Source organism: Bufo gargarizans, chromosome 3 (genome assembly GCF_014858855.1).
Source record: "Bufo gargarizans isolate SCDJY-AF-19 chromosome 3, ASM1485885v1, whole genome shotgun sequence".
Classification (NCBI taxonomy): Eukaryota; Metazoa; Chordata; class Amphibia; order Anura; family Bufonidae; genus Bufo; species Bufo gargarizans.
The window spans coordinates 198290040-198314311 of NC_058082.1; the positions used below are offsets into that span (position 1 = coordinate 198290040).

A 24272-nucleotide genomic window follows, 5' to 3' on the forward strand; every position below is an offset into this window, starting at 1 on the left:
TGCGCCACCAATTACTTTAATACTGAGGGGGAGGGGGGCGCACTGTGTGACTAATGATAATTAACCTTTAATACAGATACAGGAGGTGGGTGCTGGCCTCCTGTTAAAGCGCTGTGATCGGCAGCAGTTAACCCCTCAGGTGCCGGCTATGTGGTTCTGCCGCCGGCGCCTCCTGTAGCTAGCTGGATAACAAAGCAGGGTAGAGTGCCAGGGAGCCTAGCCCTGATCTGACACACCCTAACAAGTTTGCAAGGTCGGTAGATGAGGGGGATGACAGTTCAGAGAGAGCACTGCTGCAGCCAGACACTTCCTCTACCAGTCAGGGGAATGTCAGCTCCAGTAAGCAGGGGACCAGGAGAGCATGGCGGGCCAGACAGGTGCTGGTAGTGGGAGCTCAATTATTAGGGGTACAGATAGTGCATCTGTCACAAAGACTGGGCTCGTTGAACGGTGTGTTGTCTTTCTGGCGCTAGAGTGCTACTGCAAACTTGGAGAAGTGGTCAACCATGACCAGGCAGTACTGTGGACCTCTCGATAATTGTCCCACGAGGAGATAGTCTATCATCAATAATTCCAGCGGTTCTTTGGTCTGCATAGACTAGAGGGGTGCCTTCTGTTCCGTGCTTTTAGTGAGTTCACACACTCGACACTGTCGGCAAACTTCCTCCACCACTGCCTCCAGTTGCGGACAATACACATAACGCTGCAGCCACTGGTAAGTCTTGGCAGGCCCGAAGTGAGCTCCAAATTCATGGGCTTCTCTGGCTATCTCACATGCCACACTTCCGGGTATGACTACTTGCCACCTCGCCTTTAGGTCATTAGGCTGTTGCCACTTGCGGTACAGAACAGCTCTGTGCATTTCCAGTCTGTCCCAATGATGTAGAACGGACTTCATCTCAGCATCCAGGTCAGCCCTTACTACTTTGTTGGGCTTCCTTCGCTGGGTTACCCAGCTTTTCATCTGCTGCAGTCCAACATCTTCATCCTGTAATCGGCCCCAGTCCTCATTAGTCCTCCTCAATGCCTTGGGTAGCTTACGGGCCTCCCCACTTGTCTGGGCCGCAACTGTGGGCAGAACAAACTTGCGGAAATCCGGAGTTTCATCTTCTTTTTGTTCATCGACATCCTCTACTGGGGTCTCAAAAGTAACCCTCGACAGGCCATCGGCATTAGTGTTCTCCGTAGCGGAACGGTAGCGAATTGAGAAGTCATATTTTGCAAGGCGAGCTGCCCAGAGTTGCTCCAGGGCTCCCAACTTGGCAGTGTCCAGATGGGCCAGGGGATTGTTATCAGTCCGTACAAAGATCTTTGCTCCTGTCGGATATCCTGCAAACTTCTCCGTCGTGGCCCACACCAGGGCAAGGAGTTCTAGCCGTAAGGAACTGTAGTTGTGGGGGTTTCGCTCGGTCTCTCGCAAGGATCTACTGGCGTAGGCGATCACCCTCTCATGTCCATCTTGTACCTGCAACAGGACTGCCCCAAGTCCGTAGAGACTGCCATCAGTAGATAAGAGAAATGGTTTATCAAAGTCGGCATAAGCCAATATGGGGGCCGATGGCAGAGCTTCTTTCAGGGTCTGGAAGGCCTCTTCCTGCTTTTGCCCCCTGGGAATAGGAACAGCCGTTCCTCTCAACTCATTCAGAGGGCCTGCTATCTTGGCATAGTCTTTGATGAACCGCCGGTAGTACCCGGTCAGTCCAAGGAAGGCCTTTAACTCCTGCACCGTTCTGGGCACTAGCCATTGTCGTATTGCAGCCACTTTGTCTTGGGACGGCATCACTCCGTCTTGGGACACCCTATGGCTTACATTAGCATTATGCACATTGCCTTCAGCTGCCTCCATCTCTGTGACTGTACCCTGCTCGCAGCGCCACTTCAAATACAGTACAGCGGACAAGGAGACTGAAGCAAAAGCCAGCTTTATTAAGGAGCAAAAGTCCCTGACTCTATAACCTATCACAGGAAAGCATCGGTGCCACTCACAGTTCTGCAGATTCTCTTGGATCCAATAAGATGCAGTCTGGCTCCAGGTCCGGTCGCTTGCTTGTCTGTCTTTCTCTCTCTCTCTGGTCACAACTGATGCAGCTCTCCACCTCTGGCAGGAGGGATCAGTCTGGCCTCTAGACACGGTCCCACTTCTCTGGAACACTCAGTGAAGTCCTCTGTGTGCAGCTCCACAGCTAATATAGCCTCCTGCTGCTACAGTCTTTTTCTGTTATCTCTCAGCAGTCCATCTCTCACTGTTCTCTCAGCCAGGTTCCAGCAACTTCTTCCACAGCCCGGGAAAAACTTCTTAACTCTTTCTTAGCCTCTGGCCAGCACAACTCAGGTTCCTGTTTTAGTCACAGTGGCCTCTGGTGGCCGGAGGGAAACATGACAGTCTGCATAGATATAAGTGCTGGAAATGCTGCTGGTTGAATCAGGGCTGCCTCTTACAGTTATGCAGACTTGTAACTCTTCTTTAAGTCCCCATGACTCCAGCGCTTCCTTTAATCCCTGAGATATCAGTTCACCTGTATGATCCTCGGGGAAATAAGCTGTCTGTAGGCATCTGCTGCACCACTTCGACTCGTCATTGATGAAGTGGACTGTGAGACTAATGTAAGGCTCCATTGGACTGGACCACAAGTCTGTAGTAGTTGCATAGTGTTTTATGCTATCTTCACTTGCTCGCGGACTTTGTCATACAGTTTGGGCATTTCAGTTTAAGTGTTTGCGGCTAGGTACCTCGTAACGTGGATCGAGTGTCTCAATCATATTCTTAACCACTACAGGACCGCCGTACGCAGGATTGCGTCCTGGCGGCAGCCCTGTTATTCCTCCTCTCAAGACGCGAGATTTCCTGTGAACGCGCGCACACGGGTGCGCGTTCACAGGAACCGGAGGTAAACTAGCTGATCTACAGCCTGCCAGCGGCGATCATTCGCTGGCAGGCTGTAGATGCGTGGTTTTTTCATTTATTTTTTTAACCCCTAACAGGTATATTAGACGCTGTTTTGCTTGGTCCCTTTTGCTTGGATTGACCACCAGAGGACACAGGCAGCTCTGTAATAAGTAGCACCAAGCACTACACTACACCCCCCCCCCCCCTGTCATTTATTAACCCCTGATCACCCCATATAGACTCCCTGATCACCCCATATAGACTCCCTGATCACCCCCCTGTCATTGATCACCCCCCTGTAAGGCTCCATTCAGACATCCGTATGTTTTTTACGGATCCACGGATGCATGGATCGGATCCGCAAAACACATACGGACGTCTGAATGGAGCCTTACAGGGGGGTGATCACCCCATATAGACTCCCTGATCACCCCCCTGTCATTGATCACCCCCCTGTAAGGCTGGCTCCATTCAGACGTCCGTGTGTGTTTTACAGATCCATGGATCGGATCCGCAAAACACATACGGACGTCTGAATGGAACCTTACAGGGGGGTGATCAATAACAGGGGGGTGATCAGGGAGTCTATATGGGGTGATCACCCCCCTGTCAGGCTCCATTCAGACATTTTTTTTTTTGGGCACAAGTTAGCGGAAATAGATTTATTTATTTTTTTTGTTTTTTCTTACAAAGTCTTATATTCCACTAACTTGTGACAAAAAATTAAATCTCACACGAACTCGCCATACCCCTCACGGAATCCAAATGCGTAAATTTTTTTTTTAGACATTTATATTCCAGACTTCTTCTCACGCTTTAGGGCCCCTAAAATGCCAGGGCAGTATAAATACCCCACATGTGACCCCATTTCGGAAAGAAGACACCCCAAGGTATTCGCTGAGGGGCATATTGAGTCCATGAAAGATTGAAATTTTAGTCCCAAGTTAGCGGAAAGGGAGACTTTGTGAGGAAAAAACAAAAAGAAAAATCAATTTCCGCTAACTAGTGCCCCCCCCCCCCAAAAAAAATCTTCTATGAACTCGCCACGCCCCTCATTGAATACCTTGGGGTGTCTTCTTTCCAAAATGGGGTCACATGTGGGGTATTTATACTGCCCTGCTGGGATCCAAATAAAGTAAAAATGCCCTCCTAAAAGGAATTTGGGCCCGTTTGCGCATCTAGGCTGCAAAAAAGTATCACACATGTGGTATCGCCGTACTCGGGAGAAGTAGGGCAATGTGTTTTGGGGTGTCTTTTTACATATACCCATGCTGGGTGAGAGAAATATCTCTATAATGACAACTTTGTATAAAAAATTTTGGGAAAAGTTGACTTAGAGATATTTATCTCACCCAGCATGGGTATATGTAAAAAGACACCCCAAAACACATTGCCCAACTTCTCCGGAGTACGGTGATACCACATGTGTGACACTTTTTTGCAGCCTAGGTGGGCAAAGGGGCCCACATTCCAAAGAGCACCTTTAGGATTTCACAGGGCATTTTTTTTACACATTTTGATTTCAAACTACTTCTCACACATTAGGGCCCCTAAAATGCCAGGGCAGTATAACTACCCCACAAGTGACCCCATTTTGGAAAGAAGACACCCAAAGGTATTTTGTGATGGGCATAGTGAGTTCATGGAAGTTTTTATTTTTTTGTCACAAGTTAGTGGAATATAAGACTTTGTAAGAGAAAAAAAAAATAAAAAAAAATAATAATTTTCCGCTAACGTGTGACAAAAAATAAAAAGTTCTATGAACTCACTATGCCCATCAGCGAATACCTTAGGGTGTCTACTTTCCGAAATGGGGTCAGTTGTGGGGTTATTCTACTTTCTGGGCATTGTAGAACCTCAGGAAACATGACAGGTGCTCAGAAAGTCAGAGCTGCCTCAAAAAGCGGAAATTCACATTTTTGTACGCTATTACCCAACTTTTACCCAAACCCTTTTTTTTTTTTTTTTCAAAACCATTTTTTTTAATCAATAAACAATTTTAGAGAAAAATGTATATAGAAATGTAGATTTTTTATTTTACAACTGAAAGTGAAAAATGTCATCTTTTTTTTTGCAAATATTTAGTTAAATTTCGATTAATAACAAAAAAGTAAAAATGTCAGCAGCAATGAAATACCACCAAATGAAAGCTCTATTAGTGAGAAGAAAAGGAGGTAAAATTCATTTGGGTGGTAAGTTGCATGACCGAGCGATAAACGGTGAAAGTAGTTCAGTGCAGAAGTGTAAAAAGTGGTCTGGTCATTAAGGGTGTTTAAGCTAGGGGGGCTGAGGTGGTTAAAGCTGCTTTTCTCCACTGTAAGAAACGGCACCATGTCTTTACACAGGTACAGGGTAATGGCATTTGTAAGATCAATCCACGGACGATTTCTTTTGTCATATGGAATGCCTTTAGAAAATGCTTTTAAAATATTAATCTTGTGTGTAGAGGCAGGGCCATCTTTTTGGTTTCCAGTTGACTAACTGGGCGTTTGTGGAGGAGGGCGCAGTTTTTGGCTATCTTTATATTCTAAAACGTGCTTCGTTTTGAGGTGATAAAACAAATTTTTGTATTCCCCATCTTCGCTATTATTCTCGTCTGGCATAGTTTGCAGATTATATTTTTCTGCTCAACATCTGACTCCTTAAACTCAAACCAGGTCCATAATACTGACGTCGCATCAGTCTTCTTTATGAGCACCTCCTCCTCCTCCACACGTGTAAGCTCCTCCATGCTTGCGAGTTGACCAAAACAGGCACACAGCTTGATGACATCTATGGCTGCAGGAAACTATTATTTTAGCAATTGAGTATTAATCGAGTACTCTAGAAAAACCTTAAAGTAAGGTTGCTAAAATTGCTTTATGAAAACAATATTTTTATTTATCAGCCGATTAAGCCCTATGCCATTGCCAACATCAGCCAGCGCCATCAGCCCCATGCCATTGCCACCATCATGTCTCCCAGCCAGCGTAATCAGCCCATGTCATTGCCATTTGCCACCATCATGTCTCCCAGCCAGCATAACCAGCCCCATGCCATTGCCATTTGCCACAATCATGTCTCCCAGCCAGCGTAATCAGCCCCATGCCATTTGCGACCATGTCCCCCAGCCAGCGCCATCAGTCCCATGCCATTGCCATTTGCCAGCGTAATAAGCCCCATGCCATTGCTATTTTCGACCATCATGTCCCCCAGCCAGCGCCATCAGTTCTATGCCATTGCCACCATCATGTCCCCCAGCCAGCGCCATCAGTCCTATGCCATTGCCACCATCATGTCCCCCAGCCAGCGCCATCAGCCCCATACCATTGCCATTTGCCACCATCATCATGTCCCCCAGCTAGCGCAATCATCGGCCCCATACCATAGCCATTTGCCACAATAATCATGTCCCCCAGCCAGCGCAATCATCGGCCCCATACCATAGCCATTTGCCACAATCATCATGTCCTCCAGCCAGCGCAATCGGCCCCATACCATAGCCATTTGCCACAATCATCATGTCCCCCAGCCAGCGCAATCATCGGCCCCATACCATAGCCATCCGCCCCAATCATCGTGTCCCCCAGCCCATAGCCATTTGCCACAATCATCGGCCCCATACCATAGCCACCCGCCCCCCGGTAGATTCGGGGCCCTGCTGGTATTACCTTTCCTGCACGGCTGGCTGATGGAGTCCGCAGGAGATGAGACAGGCCGCAACTTCTTCCCAGCATGCACTGGGAGAGACCTGACGTCACACACAGCGTCAGCCAGCGCGCTGACTATGTGTGAACGCAAGGTCCTGCAGCATGGTGCAGAGTCGGGAGGCCACGGAGCGGTGAGTGAGAAGCTTATTCAATTCACTACCACTCCGTAGGCATCTATCGTGATATGGCGATATAACTAGAATCTATATCGTCGGACGAATTGATGACGATCGTATCGTATATCACCCACCGCCTAGTTTCATGTACACGAACGTTGTTTTGTCTGTGTCCGAGCCGCATTTTTTTTTTTTTTTTTTGTGCGGCTCTGTTGCGGACCCAATCACTTCAATGGGGCCGTAATAGATGCGTAGAGCATGGTGTGCTGTCCACATCCATTGCTTCGTTCCGTGGCCCTACAAAAATAGAATGTGTCCTATTCTTGTCTGTTTTGGGGACAAGAATAGGCATTTTCTATTGTGGGCGGCCCGTTCCATTCTTCAAATTGCGGAACACACACGGGTGGCATCTGTGTTTTGCAGATCCGCAGTTTGCGGACGGCAGAACTCTGCGCGGTCGTGTGCATGAGCCCTTGATCTGTACTAAAAATGTGTGCCTCAGAGACTTGTCTATCCTGTGGATATGCCAAATTGTCTAATTGATGTTTCTGACCCGGACCCCTCCAAGTAACTGTTCACGGCCATATAGATTTCACATTTCCTGAAGGAACGATACTTGCTATCCGTTTGTTTTGGACTTGCCTGACTTGGATTCTGTCTCCTTGACTTTGCGCCCACTGAAGAATATTGCCTGTTGGCATCCTGCATCCACTGACTTCCCAAGAACGGAACTGTCCCACTAAATATGGAATATATGAAATAGGAATATGGCCTGTTGGCACCCTGTATCCAATACTTCCCCAGTACATGAAGACCAAGAACGGGACTGTCCCACTAGATAGTCCGTGCCTTTACTCTAATCGTAGAATGTGGCCACTGAGCAGAAGCCAAGACTTTAGCATTGTTCTCTTTTTAAAATCTGTTTTATTTTTAAATGACGTGGTTGATGTTTTCTCTGTACTTTCCTATGGTCATTCTTGGCTACTACTTTGTAATGGGAATGTGTGATGCGGTTTGTCACGTGGGGGTGATAAATAACTTGCATGTCTCCACTAAAAATAACTACAAGCTTGACAGAGTCTATTAGTCTTGGCTAAAAAAGACCCAGGACGTAAACTGAAGGGTCATTATCCCAGAAAATGGCATCATTTATACTTCAGTTTTTCTTCTCTCTTTATTTCTGCACGGAGTGTTTTTAAATTAAGCTTTATTCCCGTATGTGCGGTATTTTTTATTTATTTTTTGACATTATAATGTTGGTGGAACTCGCAAAGCTTGTTGGAGACTTTTCTCTTCCTGATGCCGCCTCATGGCTGGTGTACTTCTACACCAAAACTCGCAGCATGGTGCAAGCCTTTTAGAAAGCTTGCAGCACTTTACACGTCTCAGACTACTTTCACACCTGTGTTTTTGCCTGATCTGGCAGGGATACTTTCACACTAGTGGCAAGGGACTCCAACAGGCTGTTCCAGCGGGTGAGCAGCCTGTCGGATCCGTGCTGCCGCTAGTGCACACTTGCCCCAAAACTACCGCTTGGGCCCCCCATTGACAAAAATGGGAGCTGGGCGGAGTTCCAGCGGCAGCACGGCAACGCATGCCGAGAGGTGGCCGGAATAAAAGTTCGACATATCGTACTTTTATTCTGGCCACCTCTCGGCATGCGCTGCTGCAGGAACTCCGCCCCGCCCCCGTTTTACTCAATGGTGCCGGAGCTGTAGTCCGGGGGCACATGTGCACTAGCGGCAGCACTGATACGACTACGTATGTACAGTCGTGGCCAAACGTTTTGAGAATGACACAAATATTAGTTTTCACAGAGTTTGCTGCTAAACTGCTTTTAGATCTTTGTTTCAGTTGTTTCTGTGATGTAGTGAAATATAATTACACGCACTTCATACGTTTCAAAGGCTTTTATCGACAATTACATGACATTTATGCAAAGAGTCAGTATTTGCAGTGTTGGCCCTTCTTTTTCAGGACCTCTGCAATTCCACTGGGCATGCTCTCAATCAACTTCTGGGCCAATTCCTGACTGATAGCAACCCATTCTTTCATAATCACTTCTTGGAGTTTGTCAGAATTAGTGGGTTTTTGTTTGTCCACCCGCCTCTTGAGGATTGACCACAAGTTCTCAATGGGATTAAGATCTGGGGAGTTTCCAGGCAATGGACCCAAAATGTCAACATTTTGGTCCCCAAGCCACTTGGTTATCACTTTTGCCTTATGGCACGGTGCTCCATCGTGCTGGAAAATGCATTGTTCTTCACCAAACTGTTGTTGGATTGTTGGAAGAAGTTGCTGTTGGAGGGTGTTTTGGTACCATTCTTTATTCATGGCTGTGTTTTGGGGCAAAATTGTGAGTGAGCCCACTCCCTTGGATGAGAAGCAACCCCACACATGAATGGTCTCAGGATGCTTTACTGTTGGCATGACACAGGACTGATGGTAGCGCTCACCTTTTCTTCTCCGGACAAGCCTTTTTCCTGATGCCCCAAACAATCGGAAAGAGGCTTCATCTGAGAATATGACTTTGCCCCAGTCCTCAGCAGTCCATTCACCATATTTTCTGCAGAAGATCAATCTGTCCCTGATGGGGGTTTTTTGGAGAGAAGTGGCTTCTTTGCTGCCCTTCTTGACACCAGGCCATCTTCCAAAAGTCTTCGCCTCACTGTGCATGCAGATGCGCTCACACCTGCTTGCTGCCATTCCTGAGCAAGCTCTGCACTGGTGGCACTCTGATCCTGAAGCTGAATCCTCTTTAGGAGACGTTCCTGGCGCTTGCTGGACTTTCTTGGACGCCCTGAAGCCTTCTTAACAAGAATTAAACCTCTTTCCTTGAAGTTCTTGATGATATAAATTGTTGATTGAGGTGCAATCTTAGTAGCCACAATATCCTTGCCTGTGAAGCCATTTTTATGCGCAATTGTACCGGCGTTTGTAATCGCGCATACAGAGACAAGCGAACGCCCATTGTCGCGCGTTCCCAAAAGTCTATGTATGGGAACGCGCGACAAGACGCCCCAAAGAAGCTCATGTACTTCTTGGGGCGTCGGGCGTTTTACAGCGCGATCGTACGCGCTGTAAAACGCCCAGGTGAGAACCATGCCCATAGGGAATCATTGGTTTCTCCTTGTTGAGCATTTTACAGCGCGTAGGAATGCGCTGTAAAATGCTCAGGTGTGAACCCAGGGTTAATGACAGCAATGAAATGCAGTGGAAAGTTTTTTGGGGGATTAAGTTAATTTTCATGGCAAAGGACTATGCAATTCATCTGATCACTCTTCATAACATTCTGGAGTATATGCAAATTGCTATTATAAAAACTTAAGCAGCAACTTTTCCAATTTCCAATATTTATGTAATTCTCAAAACTTTTGGCCACGACTGTACACTGGCTTGGCTTTTCTAAGAACTCTATAGAAATGCATGGAGCATGCTGGGAGTCGTAGTTTCCCCACAGCTAGAGAACCGGAGGTTAGCCATCACTGCTTTAGGCCTCAGGCACACGACCGTTGTTCTGGTCCGCAACCAAGCCACAGTTTTTGCGGCTCGGATGCGGACCCATTCACTTCAAAAGGGCCTCAAAAGATGTGGACAGCTCTCCGTGTGCTGTCCGCATCCGTTGCTCCGTTCCGTGGCCCTGAAAAAAAAAAAAAGAACATGTCCATTTTGCAGACAAGAATAGGCATTTTTACAATGGGCCTTCATTCCGCAAATTGCAGAAGTCACACGGGCGCTTTCCGTGTTTTGCGGATCCGCAATTTGCAGACCGCAAAAAAACTGAACGGTCGTGTGCATAAGGCCTTAGGAGAAGAAGCAGACAGGTCAGGAGGTGGAGACTCCATTGCAGTACATGTAAGCTATAGCTGTTTTCTATGTATTAGTTAGAAACTCGAGATCTCTTGGCTATTGTTAATGGCCATGCAGTTTTGTAAGTTTCCCCAGAAAAATTGAGCAGCCATTTAGGGGGTCTTCAAACGACCGGACTTTCGGATGCGTATTTTTTGCAGTCCCATTGAAATGTATGTGCATCCAATCCGTATTTTTTGTTGTGCGAATGGATCCTTATTTTGCAAATTACAATTGATTTCTCATTAGTACCGCTACTTGACCAATTAAAAAATATTCAGCAAAAGTGCGTGACTACTGCACACAGTTGCAGGCAAGCATGCAGGAGGTCCAAACAAATTTCCGTGCTAATTTCTGAGTGTTTCAGCACCAATAACTGCATTTATTACCTGCTCTTCTTGGTGCGGACATGATGCGGTTTTGCTGCAGATCTCACCCCTCCATTGAAAAGGGTGAAATCCGCATAAAAAAATCACACATAATTTATATGGGGCCAATTTTCCAAATCCACACAGCAGGTACATTTTCGCACAGAAAAAAAATCTGCAAAATGTACATGATATTTGTGTAATCGTATACACTTTGCTGGTTCTGTATTATGCTGTGGTTTTTCTGCATGAGAATCCATGCGTAATCGGCAACATGTGCAGGTAGTCAAAGGCCACCTGCGAACATTGCGGAACACGTGTGTTTTTTTTCACGCGTATTTCCATTTGGAAAAAACAAAGTTTAGTACTTAGTACCAGCAAAGTGTATGAGATTACACAAATATCACGTACATTTTATGGGGGTTTTTTGGCGCAAAAATTGACCTGCCGTGCGGATTTCCAAATCGCAGCATGTCCAACTATGTTTGCCGTTTAAGCTGCGGAATTCACCCTTTTACAATGAAGGGTAAGATCTGCAGCAAAATGGCATCAAATACACACCAAAAACTGCTGTTAGAAAGTAGACGGAACTTGCGTGCGTTCGCGTGCACTCGCGTGCAGGTGGTCTTGGTGTGCTTTCACGCGCTTCCGATTTAGTTGCTGAAATTTGAAGACCACTTGTATTCCTGTGAGTGGAGCTTGCAGAAATCAATGTGCTTGCCTCCTTTCAGGTGAATGAACCTGATTTTCAGTCAGACGTTTGAAATAAAATCCGCCATGTGTGAGCGCACCCTAGACTGGAAACGCAGCGGGAAAATTCTGCAGTGGATTTCACTTGCTCCATTGCAATACGTGAGATCCGAAGCATGAGTTGACATGCTGCAGATTTCAAATCCGCACCTCAGATCAGTTTGCGCTGTGGTTTTCTTGCACGTGTGGATGAGATTTCTTAAAATTGCATCCACTTTGCCGGTACTGTACAACGCTGTCTATTTGCTACAATGAAATCCGCAAAGGCAAATCCACTACCTTTAGGCCCCTTTCACACGGGCGAGTATTCCACGCGGGTTGAACGCATTGCACCCGCACTGAATCCTGACCCATTAATTTCTATGGGGCTGTGCACACGAGCGGTGATTTTCACGCATCACTTGTGCATTGCGTAAACATCGCAGCATGCTCCTCTTTGTGCATTTTTCACGCAACGCAGGCCCCATAGAAATGAATGGGGTTGCGTGAAAATCGCAAGCAAGTGCGGATGCGGTGCGATTTTTCACGCACTGTTGCTAGGTGAAGATCCGATGATGGATCATGTGACGGACCATGTGATGAGCGTAGTGATGTCATCAAAGGTCCTATTCCGCACAAAAGAAGACAGAAGAGATGCCGGCTGCGCGAACAAGTGGATTAAGGTGAGTTAATATATTTTTTTTAACCCCTCCAGGGCCCCAATAATTGCGATAACGGTATGCGATGCGATATTTTAAGGGAATTGTGCTAGAGGTCTATTTGCTGGGATTTTCAAGGCAAACGCACACACAAATTACTGATAATGCTGAAATGTAGTTATGCTTAACTCAAGAACTGAAATGCACAGTGTTTTTCAAAATAAAACATCTTTTACTAAATTAAACAACATATTTGCATTACTGCAAAAGTACAAAATACAAGACTTGCCATTTTCTTAATAGCGCTGCACAGAACAGATAGACAGAATAAATAGAAGAACATTTGTTCATTAAAATAACGACTTGTCTCCAGACCCTTCTCCCTCCCCGCACTGTAACTGATGTATCGCCGGCCGCGCTGTGCAGCATAGGGGAAAAGTTTGGGGGGGGGGGAGGAGTTTGTCTTATAAAGCGAAAAATATGGTAATATAATTGCAGCATTTTTGGGTCGGCCAATTGGCGATTGCGATATGGTGATTAATTGCGATTACTTTGGCGATATATTGTGCAGGCCTAATTTCTGGTCATTGTAAAATTTGCCTTGAAACTCAAAGCAATCTTGTCAGATCTGTCCAACCATTGTATAAAGGGGTTTCCAGACATTAAAACATTTCATAAAAAAACAACTCTGAATGCCGCCAGTCAGCTTAAAAAAACTGGTCTGAGAACCCCTTTAAAAGTGCCCACAAAACCCGTCTTGCCTTATCTCTATCCTTGGCTGCAGTAAACAGTGAACTGTGCACAGCTTAGGCTACTTTCACACTAGCGTTCGGGGCTTCGCTTGTGAGCTCCGTTTGAAGGGGCTCACAAGCGGCCCCGAACGCTTCCGTCCAGCCCTAATGCATTCTGAGTGGACGCGGATCCGCTCAGAATGCATCAGTCTGGCGGCGTTTGGCCTCCGCTCCGCTCAGTAGGCGGACACTTGAACGCTGCTTGCAGCGTTCGGGTGTCCGCCTGGCCGTGCGGATCCGTCCAGACTTACAATGCAAGTCAATGGGGACGGATCCGTTTGAAGATGACACACTATGGCTCAATTTTCAAACGGATCCGTCCCCCATTGACTTTCAATGTAAAGTCTGGACGGATCCGTCTGAGGCTACTTTCACACTTAGAAATTTTTTAACAATATAATGCAGACTGATCCGTTCTGAACGGAGCCACCGTCTGCATTATATGAGCGGATCCGTCTCAGACGGATCCACTCTGAACGCAAGTGTGAAAGTAGCCTTATCAGGAGAGTTTATGGTTAATCAGTTTGCTGGTTGGAGAGCAAAGGAGCAGAAATGACTAGAAGTATGTGAATGGGGCATTTCTCTTTCCCCTGTGCATGTGCCACGTATGGTCTACTTATGGACCGGACCGTGAGGTGCTGCTCATGGGACATGGAGACCTTTAATTATTGGCGCCGACCAGGTGTGTGGCATGACTGGCACTGTAGTGTTCAGGTTGGTAGTTTTTTTTTCTGTTCTATAGTGGCGTACAGGAATCATTTATAGAAGTCCTATTATTGTACTGTCATATAATAGCCACATGCATATGTACTGAGGATATTTCACATTTGCAGCATCTGTCCTATATAACCTGATACTTGGGAACACTTCACTGCTGCGACAAGTCGTTGGCTGCAGCACCGCACTTGAGCTTGTCCTTGCGGAAGTTGACAGGTGGGGGCCAGAAGTGTAGTGAAGGCAGCGCGGGAGCCACACAGCCGGAACGGAGTGGCAGGGAGCAGGTAAGGGTATTTTCACACTAGCGTTATTCTTTTCCGGTATTGAAATCTGGTAAAGGGTCTCAATACCGGGAAAAACGTATCAGTTTTGGAATGGAAAACAATCCGTTCAGTATGCATCGGGATGTCTTCCGTTCTGTCCCTTGTACGATATTAGGCCGGACGAAATACCGCAGCTTGCCGTATCCGGCCTTAATTTCCATAGACTTGTATTAATGCCTGATCCGGTACCGAGTGTTCTGGAAATTGCCGCATTGCCGGATCCGGTTTTCCGGTCTGCGCATGCGCCGTCATATAGTAGGAGCTAGTTTAGCTTTTTGCTCTTTGAAAAAATTTCAATACCGGCTCCGTTATTCCGGATGAGACGGATCTGGTATATCACTGGATCCGTCTAACCGATCCGAGGAGAAAAAAAAAGCTATGTTTGTATACGCCTTGCCAGATTCTAGCAACGCTAGTGTGAAAGTACCCTTGGTATATCTCACTTCACTGAGTAGGGGGATGAAAAAAAATAGACCTAGACAACCCCCTTAAGATCTGACTGTCGAGTCCTTAAGGGGTTAATACGTTCTCTGACATCACTCTGACTCTCCCTGATCTGTGCCAGTTGTAGTAAATTGGGGCCAGAGGACGGACTATAAGCAGTGTGATGCCAGTGAGTGACTGGTTCATGATGGTTGGGGTCCTTCAGGAAAATGGAGGAAATCTTTTTTACCTAATGGCACAAGGAAATGGGTGGTCTTGTGGCCCGTGGTGTGTCTAGTAGGTGCTGACGTGCCATGCTTTTAGGCTGGTTAATGTTCTTCTACCTAAACGAGGTCAGGGAATCAATGAGGAGCACTGTGCTTTGCTGAGCTAGATTCTGCTGATTGAATGGCCGCACTGTCCTCTCTGGTTTATCAGTTGCTACATATTTGCTGATGTGATAGAGGCCACATTGAAGGGGGCTGGAATGTAATGCACTTTATGCAGAGGGTGCTCCTGCTGGTGCTGACAGGCTGAGAAGACCACCTCTCCGTTCTGCAGGACTCTTCCCATTCCCGGCCCCCCCCCCCCGGTTTGTCACTCTGTGAACTCCTCTGCTCCATTTCAAAGAACCTGTTGGAAAGCAGAGGGTCTGGAATGCCTTTTGTAAAGGGCAGCCCCCTCCCCATGGTGACTGTGCGAGCAGTGCCTGTCCCCAGCTCTCTTGTATGGACCTAGAGGCTGCATCTGGCTCCTACGTTGCTCATCCTTTTCTAGACGTTGCTGCCTATTTTTTCTCTTTTTGGGGGGATAGAGGGATTGAAACAGAAATTTTGCTCTTTTGGAGGCTTTTCTTCTTGTTCTAAAATCCCTTTATATGAAATCTGGAAACATGAGGATAAAGGAGATCTCTTTGAGGCAAGATCCAGATCTTCGGAAGGAACTGGCATTATTGGCTCGTGGATGCGACTTTGTTTTGCCTTCAAGGTTTAAGAAGAGGCTGAAGGCTTTTCAGCAGATTCAGGTCTGTTTTCCCTGCATTTAGTCATCCGAGTACCTGTTTTTACCCCTTTGTTTGCAGTTCATGGACAGCCGGCTTTGACACAGTGTGCCCTATTTCTATGTAGAATTATTTTTTTTTTATTCTGTTTTTTTTTTTGTTGTCTTATCTAAAAGGCAGAAGAATTTGTAGCACGAGGAGAATGTTTATGGTGTGTTCAGATCTGCCTAGGCTAGCACATATAGTGGGGCTGCTGCTTCCATTACCAGGGTGTTAGGCAGGTCATTGGGATTTTATAGGGACGTGGTCTATGGGGTACAAGGTCAGCAGTTTGGGCTTTTTCCGGAAGTTTTACTAGTCAGGATCTAACTACCTGTTGGAACAGTACTGATGATAAAGCCCTCATCTGTGTTATTTTATCAGTATTTTAATAGGTGAGATTATTTTTTATTAATATAAAAGATTGTATCTGATGTACTTTGGGTGGATTTCCATGCTTTTTTTTTTTTTTTTAGGACATTGTTATCCTTACACTTAGGCCTCATGCACACGACCGTTTTTTTTTTTAAGGTCTGCAAAATCGGGGTCCGTAGGTCTGTGATCCGTGACCGTTTTTTCGTCCGTGGGTCTTCCTTGTTTTTTGGAGGATCCACGGACATGAAAAATGAAAAAAATAAATAAAATCTAAGCCAAGTTTGCCATTGAAATGATAGGAAAAAACGGACACGGATCACGGACACGGATGACAATCTTGTGTGCATCCGTGATTTTTCACGGACCCATTGACTTGAATGGGTCCGTGAACCGTTGGCCGTGAAATAAATAGGACAGGTCATATTTTTTTCACGGCCAGGAAACGCGGATCACGGATGCAGCTGCCAAACGGTGCATTTTCCGATTTTTCCACGGACCCATTGAAAGTCAATGGGTCCATGAAAAAAACGGCACAACGGCCACGGATGCACACAACGGTCGTGCGGATGAGGCCTTACACTGACGACAGAGAAATCATATCTGCACCATTCAGAGAACAGCTGTCAGTTTGATATTTTGTGATACTGCATGAAATATGCTCTTCCACCACTAATACATAAACTATTGAAGTCCATTACACCGCTATGTTCACAGCCTGTAAGCCAAGGTTACAAAACCCGAACCTACGGTATATGTAAAACGGATGACCGACACTGCCGTTTAGTTTTTTTGTGTTTTAACCCTAAAAGAACTGCCAGACCTTTTTTGGCCACCCAAGGTTTGTGTTGGTTTGTGCACACAGCAGCCCAGATTTACCAATGTCTGGGCCCCATTCACACGACCATGTGTTTGGTCCGCATTTTTTTGCGGATGGGATGCAGACCCATTCATTTCAATGGGTCTGCAAAAAGTGCAGACAGCACACTGTGCTGTCCACCTCCGTATGTCCTTTCCATAGCACCGCAAAAAAGATAGTACTTGTCCTATTGTTTGTTTTGTGAGCAAGGATAGGCCTGGTTACAATGGATCCGCAAAAAAACTGATGCAACATAGATGTCATCTGTATTTTTTGTGGATCCGCGTTTTACAGACCGCAAAATACATAGTGACGCATCTAGGGGTTTAGCACAATTCTGGCATAAAAATCTCTCTCTCAATAAGGCTACTTTCACACTTGCGTTCAGAGCGGATCCGTCTGGTGTCTGCACAGACGGATCCGTCTGCATTATATTTTAGAAAATAATTTGAAAGTTGCTGAGACAGCTCCGTCCAGACTTTACATTGAAAGTCAATGGGGGACGGATCCGTTTGAAATTGAGCCATATTGTGTCAACTTCAAACTGATTCGTTCCCATTGACTTACATTGTAAGTCTGGACGGATCCGTTTGCCTCCGCACGGCCAGGCGGACGCCAGAATGCTGCGAGCTGCGCTCGGGTGTCCGCCTGCTGAGCGGAGCCCAAACGCTGCCAGACTGATGCATTCTGAGCGGATCCGTTCGGGGCCGCTTGTGAGAGCCTTTAAACGGAACTCGCAAGCGGTGCCCCGAACGCAAGTGTGAAAGTAGCCTAAGCCAAACAATAGTTAGTATAGAGCTAGAGAAAAGTGTCTGTCCCTGCACCAGATGTGTCCTCCAGCCTGCACCCCTGTGATATATCTGGTGCCGGGCTAGGCAGCCAGTCTAAGCTTATGCCATCTACAGGATTAGTACATCTTTGCCAGTGTCTAACCACTAGTGGTTTCTTCATGGTGTTTTTCCCCTATAGATGCACTGACAAAACACCTTTAAAACCGTAAAAAGCTACAGCATGTTGCATTTTTAACCCCTTCTACCCCGGGCCAGTTTTCACCCTTCTGCCCAGGTCATTTTTTTTGGCAAATATGACATGTCACTTTATGTGGTAATAGCTTTGGAACACTTTTATTTATCCAAGCAATTCTGAGATTTTCTCGTGACACATTGTACTACGTGATAGATAAATTTGAGTCAATATATAAAATCCTAAATTTACCAAAAATTTAGAAAAATTAGCAATTGGCCTTTAAAACAGAGAAAGTGGTACCTCATAAAATATTTATTACTTAACGTGTACTTTATGATGGCATCATTTTGTAAATGTAATTTTTTTTTTTTAGGATGTTAGAAGGTTTAGAAGCAATTCTTTAAAATTTGTAAGAATTTCCAAAACCCACTTTTTAATGACCATTTCAGGTCTGAAGTCACTTTGTATGGCTTACATAGTAGAAACCCCCCATAAATGACCCCATTGTAGAAACTACACCCCTCAAGTTACTCAACTGATTTTTACAAACTTTGCTAACCCTTTAGGTGTTCCACAAGAATTTAAAGGAAAATGGAGATGAAATTTCTAAATTTCACTTTTTTAGCAGATTTTCCATTTTAATCAATTTTTTTTTTCTTTAACACATCAAGGGTTAACAGCGAAACAAAACTCTATTACCCTGATTCTGCGGTTTACAGAAACGCCCCACATGTGGTCGTAAACTGATGTAAGGGCACACGGCAAGGCGCGGAAGAAAAGGAGCGCCATATAGTTTTTGGAAGGCAGATTTTGCTGGACTGGTTTTTAGATGCCATGTCCCCTTTGAAGCCCCCCTGATGCACCCCTTACAGTAGAAACTCCCCAAAAGTTACCCCATTTTGGAAACTAGGAGATAAGGTGCCAGTTTTATTGGTACCATTTTTGGGTACATATGATTTCTTTTTTTATCATTCATTATTACAATTTATGGTGAAAGGTGACCAAAAAAAATAATTTTGGCACAGCGTTCATCTGAGGAGTTAGGTCATGTGATATTTTTTATAGAGCAGATCGTTATGGACGTGGCAATACCTAATATGTATACCTTCTTATTTAAGTTTTACACAATAATAGCATTTTTGAAACCAAAAAATGACGTTTTAGTGTCTCCATTTTCTGAGAGCTATATTTAATTTTATTTTCTTGTTTTCTTATGTAGGGCATCATTTTCTGCGGGATGAGGGGACTGTTTTTTTTTATTGGTACCATTTTGTTCGACATATGCCTTTTTGATTGCTTGGTGTTGCACTTTTTGGGATGTAAGGTTACACAAAAATGGCTTTTTTTGACTTTTTTTATATTTTTTTTATGGAGCTTATCGGATGGGATTGATCATGTGATATATTTATAGAGCCGGTCGTTAGACGCGGTGATGCCTAATGTGTGTGTATCTTTTTATTTTTTTAATTTTTTTATTTTTATTATGAAGTCTAGGTAAAGGGGCGTTTTTTCTTTTTTACTTGAAACATGTGTTTTTTATATTATTATTATTATTATTATTATTTCTTTTTTTTTTTTTTTTTTAAACTTTATTTCTGTCCCACTCTGGGACTTCAACTTTTGGGGGTCTGATCCCCTCTGCAGTGCATTACAATACATTGCAGCAAACCCCTTCTATGTCACGGTCAGTGCTGACCGCGGCATAGAAGTGTTACAGCGATGCCGGTGGATACAGCAGGGGTCCGGCTATCAAGGACTGCCGGACCCCTGCAGTGATCGGGCGTGCACCGCTTCGGTGACGTACTATTACGTCAAAATGTGGGAAGTCACTGACTTCCATGACGTAATAGTACGTCACACGTCGTCTCAGGAAGACAAAAATATGGTAGCACCTAATGAACAAAACTGCCAGTAGCAAAAAAAAAAAAAAAAAAAACCTCTTGTGTGTCCTGCGTTTTACATTTCCTATAGATCTTCAGCTACCATCTGGAGTTGGCGGTTTTACTGCCAAAAAAAAAATGTTTAAAAAAAGTCTCTAAACTCGAGTGCAGAAAACGCCACAGAGAATGTGTGATGGCATCCTAAACCACCACAGAGAAGAGATGAGGTATTCACGGTTAGATTGAGCCGACGAAAACATTCATTTCATGGATATTGTGGCTTTGCTAGCCTGGTTATTTCCTATGGTCTTGAAGAGACTACAGAATTGAGGCAGCTGACGGCATTCTGTGACGTGATGGTCATGTAAGCAGTTGTCAAGTGTGACAGACGGTCTCAATTCTAACAGTTGAACAAACAAGCAGTGTCTCTGCAAAGTGCAGGCTGTTTATGGCAGTCTATATTCAGTTACTGGAGGCAATATATCACAAAGTAAGGCTGTCAGAATACAGTGCCCTGTAAACCGCGGAAAGCCCCGAGGTACACCCCTCTACCTCTTATTAGGGCTGTACTTGGCCCTAAGCAATTTCCTTAACTAGGCCAGGTTATATATTAAAATGGGTGATTGGTGGAAACTCATTTGAAATGAATGATTCCTTTTTTTTTCTATTACTATCTCAGGGCAAAATGGTAAAAAAACGCTCCCCCCCCCCCCCCAATGTTTAATGGAAAAGAAGTGCAAAATGGAGCTTAATAGAAAAACTTGGCTGATGCCCATGGCTGTAAGGCCTCATGCACACGGCCGTTGTTGTGGTCCGCATCCGAGCCGCATTTTTTGCAGCTCTGGTGCGGACCCATTCACTTCTATGGGGCCGCAAAAGTTGCTCTGTTCCGTGGCCCCGCAAAAAAAAAAAAAAAATATAGCATGTCCTATTCTTGTCCGTTTTGTGGACAAGAATAGGCATTTCTACAATGGGCTGCCTATTCCGCAAATTGCAGAAGGCACAAGAGCGGCTTCCGTTTTTTTGCGGATCCGTGATTTGCGGACCGCAAAAAAACAAAGGTTGTGTGCATGAGGCCTAATATGGATCTTTTTAAAAGGGCATGATTGGCAGTGCAGGGGGGCATTCAGTGTGCTTCTGATTTTTATATGGTGGTTTTAGGCTAAGCTCACACTTAAAGGGAACCTGTCACCGGGATTTTGTGCATAAAGCTGAGGACATGGGCTGCTAGATGGCCGCTAGCACATCCGCAATACCCAGTCCCCATAGCTCTGTGTGCTTTTATTGTGTTAAAAAGCAGATTTGATACATATGCAAATTAACCTGAGATGAGTCCTGTCCTTGAGATGAGTCCAGCGTGAAGGAGCACTGCCCTGCATCCTCAGAATCTCCTCCTTGCTCACAGACGTCAGAAAGCTAGAGCGCCGTAATCTCCCAATGTGCGAGCTAGCGCATGCGCAGTGTCGCGAGTGTTCCTTCCCTGTGCTGGCATCAGCCTCGGGTAACAAACTGTGCATGCGCAAGCTCGCGCATCGCGAGATTACAGCGCTCTAGCTTTGACTGGGAGCAAGAAGGAAATTGAGGGTGCTGGGCTCCTTCATGCTGGATTCATCTCGGGTTAATTTGCATATGTATCAAATATTTTTTTTTTTTTTTTTTTTTTACACAATAAAAGCACACAGAGCTATGGGGACTGGGTATTGCGGATGTGCTAGTGGCCATCTAGCAACCCATGTCCTCAGCTCTATACACAAAATCCCGGTGACAGGATCCCTTTAAGTTATTTGGTCAGTTAGGCCTTATGCACACAGCCAATGTTGGCCGGTGCCAGTGCTGCGGTCTGCAATGCACGGGCACCGACCGCATGCAGGCGCAGGACCCTTTTACTTGAATGTTGTCTGTGATCCGCACCGCTAAATAGTAGTGCATGAGGATCTGTGCCTCTGTTCCGCACCTTCTGGATTGCGCGCCCATTCAAGCGAATGGGTCCACATCCACGATGCGGTACACAAATGTCCGGTGCCCATATATTGCGGCTAACAACCGCTGTGTGCATGAGGCCTTATTGTGAGGCAAAACCAGTAGTGAATCCTACACAGAGGAGCTATAAGGGAAAGATTTGCACCTGTTCTGTGCTTTTGACCTGCACATGGTTTTGGCTCACAATAAGGACTCATGCACATAAACGTATTCTCTTTCAGTGTACGGTCTGCAAACTAAAAACTGAAGTTACTGTGTGCAATCCGTTTCCATATGTCCGTTCCGCAAAATAATGTCCTATTATTGTCTGCATTATGGACAAGGATAGTACTGTTCTATTAGGGGCCAGCTGTTCCGTTCCGCAAAATACGGAATGCACACAGATGTCATCTGGATTTTGTGCGGACAGCAAAATGCATATGGTGGTGTGCATGAGCCCTAACTGATGGAAATCACTGACTCAATAACTGAAGTGTGAACTTGGCTTTATTCTGTCAGAACCCCTATGAATTTTCCATTGGATGAGGTATGATGAATATCTCCCTCATAAATCATCGAAGCATGATGTGGTGTTTCTGTGCTGGGACTTGACGCCATGCAGCTTCCTCTGCCATGTGCATGAGGGTAAGAGCTTTTGGCCACTTTCACACGGGCGTTGCGGGAAAAGGTGTGGGGGCGTTGCGGGAAAATGTGTGATTTTTCTGCGCGAGTGCGAAACATTGTAATGCGTTTTGCACGCGCGTGAGAAAAATCGGCATGTTTGGTACCCGAACTTTTTCACAGAAGTTCGGGCTTGGGATTGATGTTCTGTAGATTATTATTTTCCCTTATAACATGGTTATAAGGGAAAATAATAGCATTCTGACTACAGAATGCATAGTACAATAGCGCTGGAGGGGTTAGAAAATAAAATAATTTAACTCACCTTAATCCACTTGATCGTGCAGCCCGGCTTCTCTTCTGTGCTGTGTACAGGAAAAGGACCTGTGGTGATATCACTCCGGTCATCACATGGTCCATCACATGATCTTTTACCAATGTGATGGACCATGATGAATCATGTGATGGACCATGTGATGTTTTATTTTATTTTTTACCCCTTCTGTGCTATTGTACTATGCATTCTATATTCAGAATGCTTTTATTTTCCTTTATAACCATGTTATCTGGGAAAATTAATAAAGATCGGGTCCCCATCCCGAGCATCTCCTAGCAACCGTGCGTGAAAATCGCACCGCATCCGCACTTGCTTGCAGATGCTTGCGATTTTCACGTAGCCCCATTCACTTCTATGGGGCACGCGTTGCATGAAAAACGCACAAAATAGAGCTTGCTGCGATTTTCACGCAATGCACAAGTGATGCGTGAAAATCACCGCTCATGTGAACAGCCCCATAGAAATGAATGGGTCCTGATTCAGTGCGGGTGCAATGCGTTCAACTCGCGCATTGCACCCGCGCGGAAAACTCGCCCGTGTGAAAGGGGCCTTTAAAGTTTTGCCAGTTTTGTGTGATTTTGAATTCTTAAAGGGGTTTTCCAGGTGTTTAGTATTGAGGGCCTATCCTCACAATAGGTCATTGATATCAGATCAGCGGGGGTCTAAATACCTGTCAGCCACTGATCAGCTGTTTGAAGAGACCACAGTGCTTCCTTTAAGTGAATGGGCCCGAGCTGCTATGCAGTGGATGATGCCCTGCTTGGTAAGCTGCGAGCTGCCGCCTCCTCCAAAAGGCTGATTGGTGGGTATGCGAAGTGTCGGACCCCTACTGATCTGATACTGATGACCTGTTCTGAGGATTCTGGAGGAAATTGGTGGTCAATTCTCTCTCAACGTAAGGGCTCATGCACACGAACGCATGCAGCCCGTGCCATATTGTGGCCTGCAAACAGTGGGTCTGCAATATATTTTTTGTGGACTGCATCTTGCAGATTGCGGACCTGTCTAAGTGAACAGGCCCGAAGCCACATGGTTGGTGCCCGTGCATTGCAGACCGCTATTTGCAGTCAGAGAAAAGTGTCTGTCCCTGCACCACATTTATCCTCCAGCCTGAGCCCCTGTGATAAATCTGGTGCAGGTCCAGGCAGCCTGTCGGTTTACACAATCTATAGGATTAGTAAATCTGCCCATTTTCTTTTCCCTCTCTCTGCCTTTTTGGGGCACATTTAATAAGCTCACCTTTTTCTAGTGCATGCATTTAGGATTTGATTTATTTGGCTTACTGCTGTTCTTAAAGGGAGTCTGTCACCTCCATATGGCCATATACAGTGCTTACATTGCCCTATAGCGCACCTATACAGGATTGTAACCAAGTTTAATTCATATGCAAATGAGCACTCGCAAGTGCCCAGGGGCGGCGTTCAGTGTGTTGGAACCCAGGCTGCCCTGCCTTTTTTTTATTGTTTCCCGCCCCAGCCTCTGCCTATGTCTGTCCGACCTCCTATTCCCTTGCGTCATCCTTCGGTCCGGCCGAGATCCCGCGCCTGCGCATTGCCGGGCCGGGGCGCTTCAACTACTGCACCGGCGACCAGCGCGAAACCAGCGGCAATGTGGCGTTTGCCGGCCGGACCGAAGGATGATGCAAGGGACTAGGAGGGCAGGCAGAGGCTGGGACGGTAAACAATGAA

General features: G+C 45.7%; 1 protein-coding gene across 3 annotated transcripts in view; it reads left to right on the forward strand.

Annotated features, from left to right (window-relative positions):
• Window positions 1-24272, forward strand: part of PPP2R3B (protein phosphatase 2 regulatory subunit B''beta) — an 80693-nt gene that overhangs the window by 26387 nt on the left and 30034 nt on the right. Inside the window, exon 1 of one of the 3 annotated variants that reach the window (XM_044287143.1) lies at window positions 15184-15575. The exons of the other annotated variants lie outside the window; for them this stretch is intronic. Coding sequence (XP_044143078.1) covers window positions 15429-15575 — 147 coding nt within the window. The 5' untranslated portion in view covers window positions 15184-15428. Of the gene's footprint in view, window positions 1-15183; window positions 15576-24272 lie in introns of those variants that run through there. 3 annotated transcript variants of the gene reach the window in all.